The sequence below is a fragment of the Diorhabda carinulata genome, chromosome 10, assembly GCF_026250575.1.
Source record: "Diorhabda carinulata isolate Delta chromosome 10, icDioCari1.1, whole genome shotgun sequence".
In the NCBI taxonomy this organism is placed as follows: Eukaryota; Metazoa; Arthropoda; class Insecta; order Coleoptera; family Chrysomelidae; genus Diorhabda; species Diorhabda carinulata.
The window spans coordinates 15,936,242-15,949,303 of NC_079469.1; the positions used below are offsets into that span (position 1 = coordinate 15,936,242).

Genomic DNA, 13,062 nt, shown 5'->3' on the forward strand with positions numbered 1-13,062 from the left:
GATTGGTGTAAGCGCTTTAGTGACGGCCGAGAGATCAAATTAAAATTCAAAGCAATGCCGAACGTTTTTTTTTGCACATTAACGGTATCGTGATGTCTGAATGGGTTTCAGAGGGTCGGACTGTCAACAAGACTTACTATTTGTCAGTTTTGGCAATACTACGAAAACGAGTTGTACCAGAACAACGCACCTGCCCAGTATTTGGCCAGTAAGCGCTCGAACACCCTTCGTACTCACCAGATTTGGCACCGTGTGACTTTTTTTGTCGTCGAAGTTTAGGGATTAGGTAGTTTAGTTCTCTCCGAGCATTAACTCTAATAATATTCCAATTGATAACGTCGCCTGTTAAGCTAAATAAACATGGAAGAAGAATCTGATTGCACTACTTCTTAAATTGCAGATATAACTCAAAACCTGCTTCCGGGAACTTCAAGAAATTGTCGTAGTACTAAAAACATCAAAACTTATAATTCCGTTTTCAGCAAAAGTATTTTTGAATGTGGTCGTGGATAAAATATTGTATGATACTCATGCGTGAAGTACTTTTGCGCCCGAGTTGTACACTTTAGTAAATCCTAATTGACTAGAGAGGCAATTCGGCAATTTTATATTATACAGAGTGAATCAGTTACATCGAAACGTAGGTTAGTGGTTGTTTTAAACTGGTTTTTCAAACAATGTATCCACCCCTGTACCCAAAAGGTTTTTCCAACCCTATAGTACAATACGCGAAGCTCCAGGAAAACAAAAATTTTATCATTTGAAAGAAACACTTCGATGGAAATGCTCTAGACAATAATTTCCGTTAACTTTCTGAAAATTTTATCGCATTGGCAACATCGGTCTCGTACGCATTCCTGCTGTTAACCACTAATTCCTAGAATCCTTCATTCACAACCGGGCCTATAAACGAAGAGAATGAACTTAGGTATTTTCGTATATTTTTATTATTTTGTTATTAGAGGGAACATACACTTAAGGTTCACTTTTAAAACTTAAATTTATTAATAATTAATAAATGGAGGGAGGAAAATCATTAATAGAATTTTAATTGTTCGTTTTATACTTTTTATTATCAATAATTGTGAATAAATTTGATATAAATATGAAAGTACGAAGGTCGTTTTTTTTTTCAACCTCCGATCGCTCCGCGTAGACGCTACGCGGGCTGAAGAAGAAGCGGGAATGACATTCAGGCGTCAGTCGGCGTTGTGCTACATAATAATTTCCAAACGCATGTTTTAAAAACAAGTTTTCCAGTTATTAATGAACTTATAGAACTTAAAATAGAAAAAAATATATGTAAGCCCTCCCATAATAACGTAGGGAAGGCTCTAAACTATTATAATTTCCGTCTGCGTGTTTTCTTTTTGTGTCAAGTCTTCATCATGAACATTTGCCTAACACATGTCGACATGGTGACAAAGTAGTTTATCCTTCCACTGACAGAATGATGGAATTGGAACGTTGGGCCAGATACTTCTGGGACCATCCTCGTATCTAAAGTTGTCAGTAATAAATTATTCTTTAATAATTCACTTTTATATTGACTTTGCTGACCCGGTGAATTAAGTACCGGATATCCGGTCTCTTTACATAATTTTCTGGTATTAATCCCTTTTTTTAAGCATTATTTGTTTGTGTTATTCGAAATTTTTTTAACTAACTGGCGATTATCAATCCGTGAGGCGTAAAAATAACAGAGGGGATGAATAACTGAAAAATTAAAACGCCTTAAAGAAATAATGAAGATTTACTACTGACAACATTAAAAAATATAAAAATAAACACATTTTGTTCATTAGATAGCTTAATCTATGTAAAATAGGTACCGAGAATAATATAATCAGTATAAAAAGGACTGCGGTTTTAATTTAATTTAATTCTTAAATACATTAATTACCAACAGGTATTTATCACTAATTGACAAAAAAACTAACCGAAAAGTACCATGGAGATCCAAATATGAAATTGTAAATGTATTAAACACTGTAATGTAGTAAAAACACTTTTTTTAAATTTTTTTTCAACTATCTCATTGCAAGATCAACTAAGATGTCTTGAGATAATTTTCCGTCTTCTAAGAAATTTTATTCGAGTTTATAAGTTCAGGAAATGCAGTCAAATTCATACTTTGATGCGAATCAATAATCCTCATGCTTCAAACAACTTCTGGGCAGTAAACCATCCCATTAGACTCTTGTTGGACTCGATCAAAAGTGCTCCAGAGCGTCCCTAGAGTGTTTTGCAGTACTGTCACTTTCACTACATGGAACGCTCAAAACGCACATCTTCAGGTTAAGGTCAGAAACTTTCAATACAAAACTCGTACGTCCACATTCTTTAAGCGGCTTTGAAATTAAAATTTTTAAATTGGTTTTTATTATGAATTCAAGACGATTCATGCAAAATCATCGAAATGAAACTGACAACTGTCAACATTGAAGTGGATACTCCAGAACGTTCCGAAAGTGTTTTGCAGTACGGAACTGTCATTTTCACTACATGGAACACTCAAAACGCATATATATTTACCAACTTGTATTTCTAAGTGGTGTCATCTTCAGGTTAAGGTCAGAAACTTTCAATACAAAACTCGTACGTCCACATTCTTTAAGCGGCTTTGAAATTAAAATTTTTAAATTGGTTTTTATTATGAATTCAAGACGATTCATGCAAAATCATAGAAATGAAACTGACAACTGTCAACATTGAAGTGGATACTCCAGAACGTTCCGAAAGTGTTTTGCAGTACAGAACTGTCACTTTTACTACATGGAACACTTAAAACGCAACTTTCGGTATATAAACGAATACAGAACGAACAACTTTAAGATGGCGTCGTCTAAAAAATGATTTGTTTGATATTGAAATCTTTTAAAACTTTTTAAAAAGCTTCTCTAAAAAATATGAACACGTTGAAAACGAACACGGATGCAAAACCATTTTTCCATGTGGGTTTTATAATTTTTAAGATTGACACCTTGTAAATGACATACTTTCCGATATAGATTAATGGAGTTTTCGTTTAGTTTTTTTAACATAGCCGGGTTGGAATGAAATTCTCGCCGAACAGTTTCGGTGGAACGTGCAAAATTGTTATATAAAAAAGGCCACACATCGAACTACACTTATTGGCAAAGCCAGCTAATCATACCGCCCAGGGCGCCGACATAAATATGCGTGCGTCTTTAGCACGACGTGATGTTTGAAAGGAGCACACCACTTTCATACATCGCCAAAAATCATGTAAAGAAATCGTTAAAAAAGTAACGTTACGGTTTGATAACTCCGTTCTCAATTAATTTACCTTTTTTGAGATACACCCAGGCACTTCCCTTATTGTTATATATACGATTGTTTGTTACTTTTGAAGACCGAAAACGGCCTGTAGGCCCTTTTTTTAAAGGGCCATTCTTGCTCACCGGATGGTCCTATCATCATTTGAAAAGTCGCGTCGGAAAGAAGAAGAGTTGAACCAAAAATCCCTCAGTTTATAAGCAATTTATTATATAATCTACAATAAATTGTACAGTTTCGAGTTGAAAAATTATTATTTTATTGTATTGGGGTATATATAAAAATATTTTTGTAAACAATACACAAAAATATGAGAATTTTTAAATTTTTTTGTATGAAACATATAAATGCGTTCAAGTAAAGCAGTAAATACGAAATATTTTTCCATAAAATTAAGTATTTACACCTAGAATGCAAAGTATTTTACGCCAGTATGAATAACTGTTTATTTAGTTAATAAATAAGAATTTTAAAATCCATAGAAGAGAAAATTCTGGAAAAATTATTAATTTTAGCAAAAAACTAATGCGACAGTTTAAAAAAAATCAAAATCGGCCCAATATTTACTGAGATAATTAATATTTTTCATCGCCCCGCATTTATACTGCTACCAAGTTCACATTTTCCATAAAAGATTATTGAAACTTTTATTGATAAAAATTTCAAGCTTCTCCTACAAAATGACGCAAAAAACATTCAATAATATTGAAAAACAAAGCCGCAGTGAATTAAAAAAAAAATGTCTAACTTCGCCCCAAATTAAACTGCCAGCTTTCCGTATATGACATTGGTATTACGATATTTTTATAAAATGTTTAAAAAACGATAAATTGCTTATATTTTTTTTGAGGTCAAAAAAAAAATCAAAAAAATAAGGGATTTTTAGTTCAATTTTTCTTCTTTCCAACGCGACTTTTCAAAAAAAGGTCCCCAATGGTTTAATTGCCATTTTGCGAAAACTATTGGGGCCACAGGGCCCATCTTTAGAGCATTGATTAAGTACATCGAGATCTCGGTTTTCAGTGAATAAGAAACTTTTATATTTAAAATTAAACAAATTATAAACAATTTAAAAAATTAAAAATTTTCTCTTTTCGGTTAAATTATCTAAGCAACAAATTATCGAAATTTAATTTATAAAATCTTATTTTGAAGATTTTTCAATTCTCTACAATATTGCCCATAGTAACGAAAACGAATCTTGTATAGGTTCAGCGAAAAACGCAAAAAACAAAATTTGTACCGATTTTTTGGTGTTTTTATTGTTTAAATTGTTTAAAAAAATAAACGCATAGACAAATAATGTTGAATTTCATTTGCATAACTTTTATTTAACCCCTAGAATACGATGGCGTTGTTTTTTTTCTACTATTATAATTTTGTCACCAAGGCAATGACTTACCCTGTTTAATAGGATATTAATAAACCACGATAATCGTTCAAATGCAACTCAAATTGCTCAATTCGATCATTAAATTATTACTGTATATAAATAATAAAATCGAATGTCCTCCTTCCACATAACTAAATAGAAATATTTAACGATATTAAGGACAAATATAATAACCACATTTATTGTTTATTAATGTTTTTTTTTTATAAATTGATGCTAATTGTTATTACCAGGAATTGTTGAGACGTAAGAATCGACTTTACGACCGTAATTCATAAATATGTATTGACACAGATTACTAGTGGGTTATCTAAGAGTTTTAGATTATCAAACTGTTATTAATTACATATTTTATGTATACAGAGTGAGTTTTATGTATGGAACGCCGCAACTATCTCGGAATCGACAATTTTTGAGCCCGTTTGCGTTAAATGATATTTTATAGTAATGGGCCAAACGGCGTTTCGAATTTAGCCGAACAAAAAGAAACCAATTACTGCCCATCACTATCATTAACAGTAAAAGCATATAAGTTGAATGGCGGCGCGGCGATCGACAGTCAAAGTTTCGTTCTCGGTTCGCTGTTTGATCAAATAATAATCAGCTGTTTCTTGGTCATTGACAGCAACAGTGAACTTGGTCGATGGTAGTCTGCGTGCCTAATTAACATTGTTACGCCAAGATTATAGACAGACGGTTAGTTTTGAATCGAACTAATAGGATAAACGTTTGCTCTAATAGATGTAGAATAATTAAAATAATAAATCTTTTTATCTACGAATCGTTTGAAACTGTTTCTGATCTGCTGGCGGTGCTCCTTAACTTCCCTTCTGGGGTGCGTGAGGTGTGACTCAATTTGATCCAATCTTCAAACTACTTAACTCAAAAAAAGTTGATGGATATTCACTAGAAACTAAACCGCATGGCTCACTAAAGGGACTTCTTTAAAAGATTCAAAATTCATCTTTGAATCCGTTTGCCAGAAAAGACGTCGCACTATCCAATTAGGAACGCGGAACAGTCTTTATCTACCTACTCCACGTTCGGAATTATTTAAGGGCTCGATAGTTTACAATGCAAAAAACATGAACAATCATTTGCCAATTGAAATCAAATCGATATCAACTTTTCCTCAATACTTTGAGGGCGTATTTACTTGAAACTACCTTCTACTAACTACAAAAGAGACTTGATAGACATTCACTAGAAACTAAACCGCATGGCTCACTAAAGGGACTTCTTTAAAAGATTCAAAATTCATCTTTGAATCCGTTTGCCAGAAAAGACGTCGCACTATTCAATTAGGAACGCGGAACAGTCTTTATCTACCTACTCCACGTTCGGAATTATTTAAGGGCTCGATAGTTTACAATGCAAAAAACATGAACAATCATTTGCCAATTGAAATCAAATCGATATCAACTTTTCCTCAATACTTTGAGGGCGTATTTACTTGAAACTACCTTCTACTAACTACAAAAGAGAGTTGATGGATATTCACTAGAAACTAAACCGCATGGCTCACTAAAGGGACTTCTTTAAAATATTCAAAATTCATCTTTGAATCCGTTTGCCAGAAAAGACGTCGCACTATCCAATTAGGAACGCGGAACAGTCTTTATCTACCTACTCCACGTTCGGAATTATTTAAGGGCTCAATAGTTTACAATGCAAAAAACATGAACAATCATTTGCCAATTGAAATCAAATCGATATCAACTTTTCCTCAATACTTTGAGGGCGTATTTACTTGAAACTACCTTCTACTAACTACAAAAGAGAATCTTCTATTTCATACGCTTCCAGGTGTAGTGCTCTGGAGTTCCGTAGTGTCTCACACTTCGGGAGAATGTGGATAGAGTTTTCGTCCTCTGTAGAGCAGAGAATCTGCACGTTGCATTCTCTGTTAAATCGGGCGTCTTCAGGAGAGACAACAGTACCCCGAAAGGACTTCTGTTAGTTGTTCTTACTCAGGTTAATACACTTAGCAGATCTTCTTTGGTAATAGCTACCTCTTTCCAGTAATCTGTAGCTGATACCACAAAAGGGTTCAGGTCCTATGAAGGATTCGACTGCTCCTCCTTTAGCTATTTCATTTCCCCTTCATCCTAGTGTGTATTCGAATCCATCGAAGGGTAACTTTATTCTTCTTGCCTAGTTCGTTGAGCTTGTCCAGGCATTTTGACATTGGAGGTTACAGATCCCATGGATGGTTGGCTGTTGCTTGAAAAATGCTTGGTACGTTGCACAGACTTTCTAAATGTTTGGTTCTGGACCTATACACTCTTATCTTTGGTAATAGCTTCCCAATAGTGCCTTTACCTGACTTAATCCCAGTAGTTTTTCCCAGTAACTCTTATTTATTTCTTTCCAGTAATTTGTAGCTGATAAACAAAAGGGTTCAGGTCCTATGAAGGATTCGACTGCTCCTCCTTCAGCTATTTCATTTCCCCTTCATCCTAGTGTGTATTCGAATCCATCGAAGGGTAACTTTATTCTTCTTGCCTAGTTCGTTGAGCTTGTCCAGGCATTTTGACATTGGAGCTTACAGATCCCATGGATGGTTGGCTATTGCTTGAAAAATGCTTGGTACGTTGCCCAGGCTTTCTAAATGTTTGATTCTGGACCTGTACACTCTTTGTCTCTTTGTTGCGATAAGTCACGTTAAACTGAGTATTATGAATATAAGAATATGCACATTATGTAAAAATATGCATTTGCATACAATTAGAGCCTTTGCTTCGCATTATTAATTATTAATTATCATTATTTCTCGATCCTCACAATTCGTGATGAAACTTTTCATCACACCCTGTACATCTATTAATATTCAAATTATGAATTTCAATTTTGTATTAATTACGTAACTTTTAATCTCAAATTTCACATTAACTAAATGTAAGATGCGCCCCGCTTTAATAAACTATCAATTTCTAAAGATCTTCTCAGTTGTTTGTCGAGGTGTATGAATGCTTGGAATGTCGTATTGGTGCGGTTGTAGTGGTGGTACTGGTACTTACTGTCAGAGGTACCGTCCGCTGCACGGTTCCCGCACCACGCTGCGACTGTTTATTTCCCAGAAACGCCAAACGCCACCAAGGAAGAATATACGAAGCGCTTTGGTACAATATTGTCGGCTTAAACATTGATGACATTAAATAAATATTCTTGTCGAATAATTTAATCCAACTAACCCCCTTTCATTCCCACACACTTTTCAGAACGTCCGACTAAAACTTCTAAAACACTATAAATATATTTTGCATTTAATTTTTTACCCCCTAACTCGGCCTTCGGCTTTCCGAATAAAAAATAGTCGGATGGTGCCAGATCAGGGCTATATGGTAGATGTTCCATCTCTCAGATGCCGATTTCGTGTATTTGGAAAGCGGAAAGATTTCTTGGAAGGTTAGAAAGGTTAGAGAAAGATCTGTTTCGAAAGGGATCCGATTTGAGTCGATGGAAGCGGTAAAGCAAAAAACGGCAGAACTCCTGAAGGCCCTCACCAAAGAAGACTTCCAGCACTGCTTCGATCAACGGAAAAAACGTATGGAAAGGTGTGTGACGAGTGGAGGGAAGTATATTGAAGGGGAGCATTCGACTGTAGAATAATTTTTTTTTTAAAAACCGTTTTTCGTAACCAGTCTCGTTATTTAATATCCAGACCACGTAACATATCATTTTATTCAACTTATTAATTCTGATTCATTTGATTTCAGAAACTTGGCTTTTGGTGTTGGTATCCAGAACTTTCCCGAAGGTTTGGCAGTTAGTTTACCTCTTCAAGCTGCAGGTTTTTCAACATTCAAAGCCTTTTGGTAAGCAATATAAATTTATATACTCAGATCAAACTTTTTTCCAGTTCTTTGCCTAACTTTTTCTAACTTAGAATCTGAACTCCAAGGGACCTTCCCCAATTTTCGCCAAGATCGAACTTTTCTCCAGTTTTTTGCCTATTTGTTTCTAACATTCGAGTTTTTATTGTGTATGACAGTTCCCAAATATCCTGGGGAATTCCGCAAATCGTTATCAAATTTTATGTATCCTTGCAGGTATGGTCAACTAAGTGGTATGGTAGAACCGATATTCGGTGTATTAGGTGCGGTCGCTGTGGGTCTAGCAACACCTGTACTTCCTTACGCCCTTTCTTTTGCTGCTGGCGCTATGATATATGTAGTAGTGGACGACATTATTCCAGAAGCAAATACAGAGTAAGTAATTGTGGCAGAAAACAAAGTTTGATGTCTTAGCCCCAAAAATATGTCGACGTATAAGTTACGTCCCGTTTTATTAGGCATCTCTACTGAAATTTCACTCAAAATATATTTGAAAGTCATTTATTTTCTATTGTTACAATTGAACAATAAAAGTATAGCTTACGCAGCCTGCAGATTGATTTTCAAACTTTTCTAGAAACATTTTCTTTGCATTTCCGTATGTTATTAATATTCTTTGGTTGTTTCGATTGAATTTGCCTCATAAATAAACATTTCAAAATTGTTTGACAATTTTCGTAAAATTAGGAAATTAATTTTTCAATTTATTAGAAAATTTAGGCATATTACATCACTCGATAAGTCGTGTGACTGACTCACAGATGGCGCTGTCATTGTCAAATCCAAATGACGTTTATGAAGTACCAACTTTCAAAATTGACAGTAAAAAGATAAAGATAGAAGATAAAAGCAACGTTTCACCAAGATAATGCACCGATTCACAAGTCGATCGACAATTGCTTCCTCATCCACCGTATAGTCCAGTTCTGGTCTCCAGTGACTACTGATCACAAAAAAATGCATTATATCGACGAATTTGTTTTTTTTTTCTTAGTCACACGACTCTTTGAGTGATGTATTAATATTCCCAATGCGATTGCACACTTTAAAGGGTGAAGTAACTCAAGTACTGTTATTTTTTCAGTGGTAACGGGAAACTCGCCTCGTGGGGATCAATTGTAGGATTTCTTCTGATGTTAGCGTTAGAAGTTGGATTAACGAGCAGCTGAAAATATATTAGGCACAATTTTGACTTGATAATTTATACGAATTTATATATAGAAATTATTTAATTGTTTCCAATTGAACGATTATATTTATTATGTTTTATATTTTTAATTGGCGACCGTAAAAAGTTGCAGGGGCAATATTTATCAGTAATTTAGTTTTATATATTTATAAATCCAATATCAAGACGTCACTTTAACTTTCCTATACCCGCGACGGTGTGACAGCTCCTATCTTGGGACCTTTGTAACATAAATTTAGTTAAATATTAAAGTTTCTTTGATCGGTCAATTTTATTGTCGTTCGATGAAGCCGCAGATTCAGGGCCATTTAACCCTCAACTGATATGGTGGTTTTAAATGACGTAACTGGTATGGTCGGGTCACCCACGACCCTTAAACGGGCACGGTACCACATATGATACCATCTGTTCGATCATTTTTTTAAAAATCGGCGGTAAACTTTTCGAACTGGTGTTGGTCACACTGATTTACGTCCAACGAAAGTTATAACAACATTTTTCAACAAAAAACTTTGATAACTCACATCTCATTAGTGAAATGGCGTCTCGTCCTAAAAATGTAAATTGTTTTTTGTTATTTTACAAACAATGCAGTGTTTTATCTTTATAATACTGTATTGAATGCAATTATGGAGCGGAAAAATCGTGATAACTGATTTTCTGTTTTAGAAAATGCATTTTGTGAACGTATCATATTTGATATTTTGCCCGTTTACACTAAAAGTTAAAATGAGTTTTTTTAAACAAAATTTGATACGTTTTTGATAACTAAATTGTTTATTGATGTTTATTATATTATTTTGTGTATTATTATATACATAAATTATTATTTTTAATAAAATTATTTTGAGCTAAGATGCGTTGTTAATTTATCGCTCTCATCTAACCGATATGGATGCCTATTTTACCATTATTTAAACAAAAATATATAACAAAAGAAATCAAAACTAATTCCTATCTAAATTTAATGGATTGCGCAAAAATTATTCAAATTTATCTCGATTTATTATCATATGTCATCTTTGTATGGTAATTTGAAGAAAAAAAATTAAAAAAGACTATTTAAAACTATAAATCCCGGTGCCCCCTAAGCCGGTGTGGTATCATAAATTGTTAAAAAATTGAAAAAAATAATTTTCTGACATTTTACTCGAGGTCTAAATGATGAAAACAAGAAAAAAGTCATCGGTTGATATTTTGCTCGTTCAAGGGCTAAAGAACCTCATAAAGATTTTATTTTTCTCATATAATCAACTATTTATAGAGTAATCTAACAGTAATAAAACAAGTTTTTGTTAGGAAAAAAAATATTTATTTTTTTACGATGCTTGAAAGAAAAATGGTTTCACAAAATTAATAACACTATTCATGGGCAAAAAAAAAACAAAAAAATTGTATTATTGTGTCAGATTTGCATATTTTTTTATATTGTCAGTTAAATTTATCAATACAAATACACTCCGTATGAATATTGACAAGTTTTAACTGACAATATAGAAATAATATGAAAATCTGAAAAAATCATATACAAATTGACAGTTGACAGTTCTAGACTACATGCGAACAGTGTGTGAATCGACACATGACAGGTAGGGGTGGGCAAAATAATCGATTAATCGAAAAATAATAGATTAATCGGGTGATCGATTAATATGTCTTGTTGTTAAGATAAGTCGTAGTTTCAACTTTGTCCCGCCAAACCGATACTTTGTACAAATATAAGAGGGCGGTTTTTGCACAACTATAAATAAAAGACAAGTTCATATAAAACAATAATTTTATTACCAAAACATTGGTACATTTACGGTTACTACTAGACAAAGCAGTAATGGTGAATCAACGGTTTTCTTCAACCGTTCTGTCGAATCATTGAACCAGGTCATCTGAAACGACAGATTCACGCACAACACCATCACTCATGAAGTTTTCCCCATACCCACGACCCATTCTCCGATGGATTCCTGCAGCACTATGTCCTTCAGACTGTAGAAAACAAATCATGTTTACGTGGCAGTAGCACAACGCCGACTGACACCTCAATGTCAACAATGGCGAAGTGTGTAGTGCGAGAACTTCGTAGTGTGCGTAACGTCTGCACGGAGCGATCGGAGGTTGAAAAAAATAACGGCTGATAAACCAAGATGATTTCTAAATGTCAAATAAAAAGATATTCAGCTAGATTTTGTCACAAGATGTGAGTTTCTAGGTGGATATTATGGTAAATAAGTGAAAACCAACTGCTGCTGTGATAGTTAATTAATTTGTAAATTTATAATACAATTTTCAGCATATTCTCGCTCGAGGGAGTGGGAGAAGTCATCGGTTTGCCAATTCGGAATCAGACCATGGAACAAAACTCACATTACAAACAAGATTAATAATACTAGTCAAAGTAGGGGTTATTTGGTTGTTGCTTTGAACAAACTTTGATTAGTAGCTTCATCATGAAAATGTTCCAACAGCAGCGAGAGCAGACAAGCCCTTCTTTGGTATCAGGTATCAGGCACTGGAAATGAAGGTGGATGGGGGGCAAAACCGATTATTGGGATAACCTACAGGGATTGAGACAAGCAAAGACTCTTCTGGGAATCTGTAACCAAAGTAGATCTGCTGAAGGTATCAACCTAAGTCAGAACAATCTACGAATACCACCAGGAGTTCTATCTCAGCTAGACCATGGAAGATAATGCGTCGTGCAGGTTTTGTTGCATAGAGGAAGCAACTTCTATCCACATTCTCTCGAAGTGTGGAACTCCAGATCACCAGACCCTGTTGCCCTTGGAATAGAAGACGAAAATTTCTGGAAATTAAAGCCATCCCACATTCTAGAGTACTAACTTCCGTACAATTTGATGGATCAGCTGTAAACACTGGGTTTACAAGTACATGCAGCTTTGCTAACTTCCGTACAGTCCGGACTTAGCGCCCTGCGTGTTAAGGTCTTTTCCACGTTAAAAATATCGTTCAACTGGCACCGGTCCGATGACTAAGAGATGTTTAAGATGATGCTACGAATATACAAAACCCAATTTCCAAATCAACTTCTGCTTCAGGTAGTGGAAAAGCAGCTGTCGATGAAGTTATAGTTGGATTTTCCGTTTTCTAAATTGTCTATGATGTTGGAAATCTCAAACTAAAGATGTCAGCACTTATCAAAATAAGTTGGGTTTCAGCTATTTTGGATGCTTGGATTCTGTTTGACAATCGTAAAAGTGTGTCGTTGTAAAAGGAAAAAGGAGAGGAGGTTAATTTGCAGCATCATTTACTACCATGAAAGTTCAAGACTCTCAAAAAGTTGGAGCATTTTGTTAGGCTCAAAACGCGGTTAACAAACTATTTCTTCG

The 13,062-nt window shown here is 34.5% G+C and overlaps 1 protein-coding gene across 3 annotated transcripts in view; it reads left to right on the forward strand.

Annotated features, from left to right (window-relative positions):
- LOC130898844 (zinc transporter ZIP11) overlaps nucleotides 1–10,573 on the forward strand; it is a 45,613-nt gene extending 35,040 nt beyond the window's left edge. For all 3 annotated transcript variants that reach the window (XM_057808397.1, XM_057808399.1, XM_057808398.1), the window contains exons 5-7: nucleotides 8,413–8,511; nucleotides 8,746–8,904; nucleotides 9,614–10,573. In XM_057808397.1, the coding sequence (XP_057664380.1) occupies nucleotides 8,413–8,511; nucleotides 8,746–8,904; nucleotides 9,614–9,698 (343 nt within the window). In that variant the 3' untranslated portion in view covers nucleotides 9,699–10,573. The remainder of the gene's footprint in view (nucleotides 1–8,412; nucleotides 8,512–8,745; nucleotides 8,905–9,613) is intronic.
- Nucleotides 10,574–13,062: the final 2,489 nt, after the last annotated feature.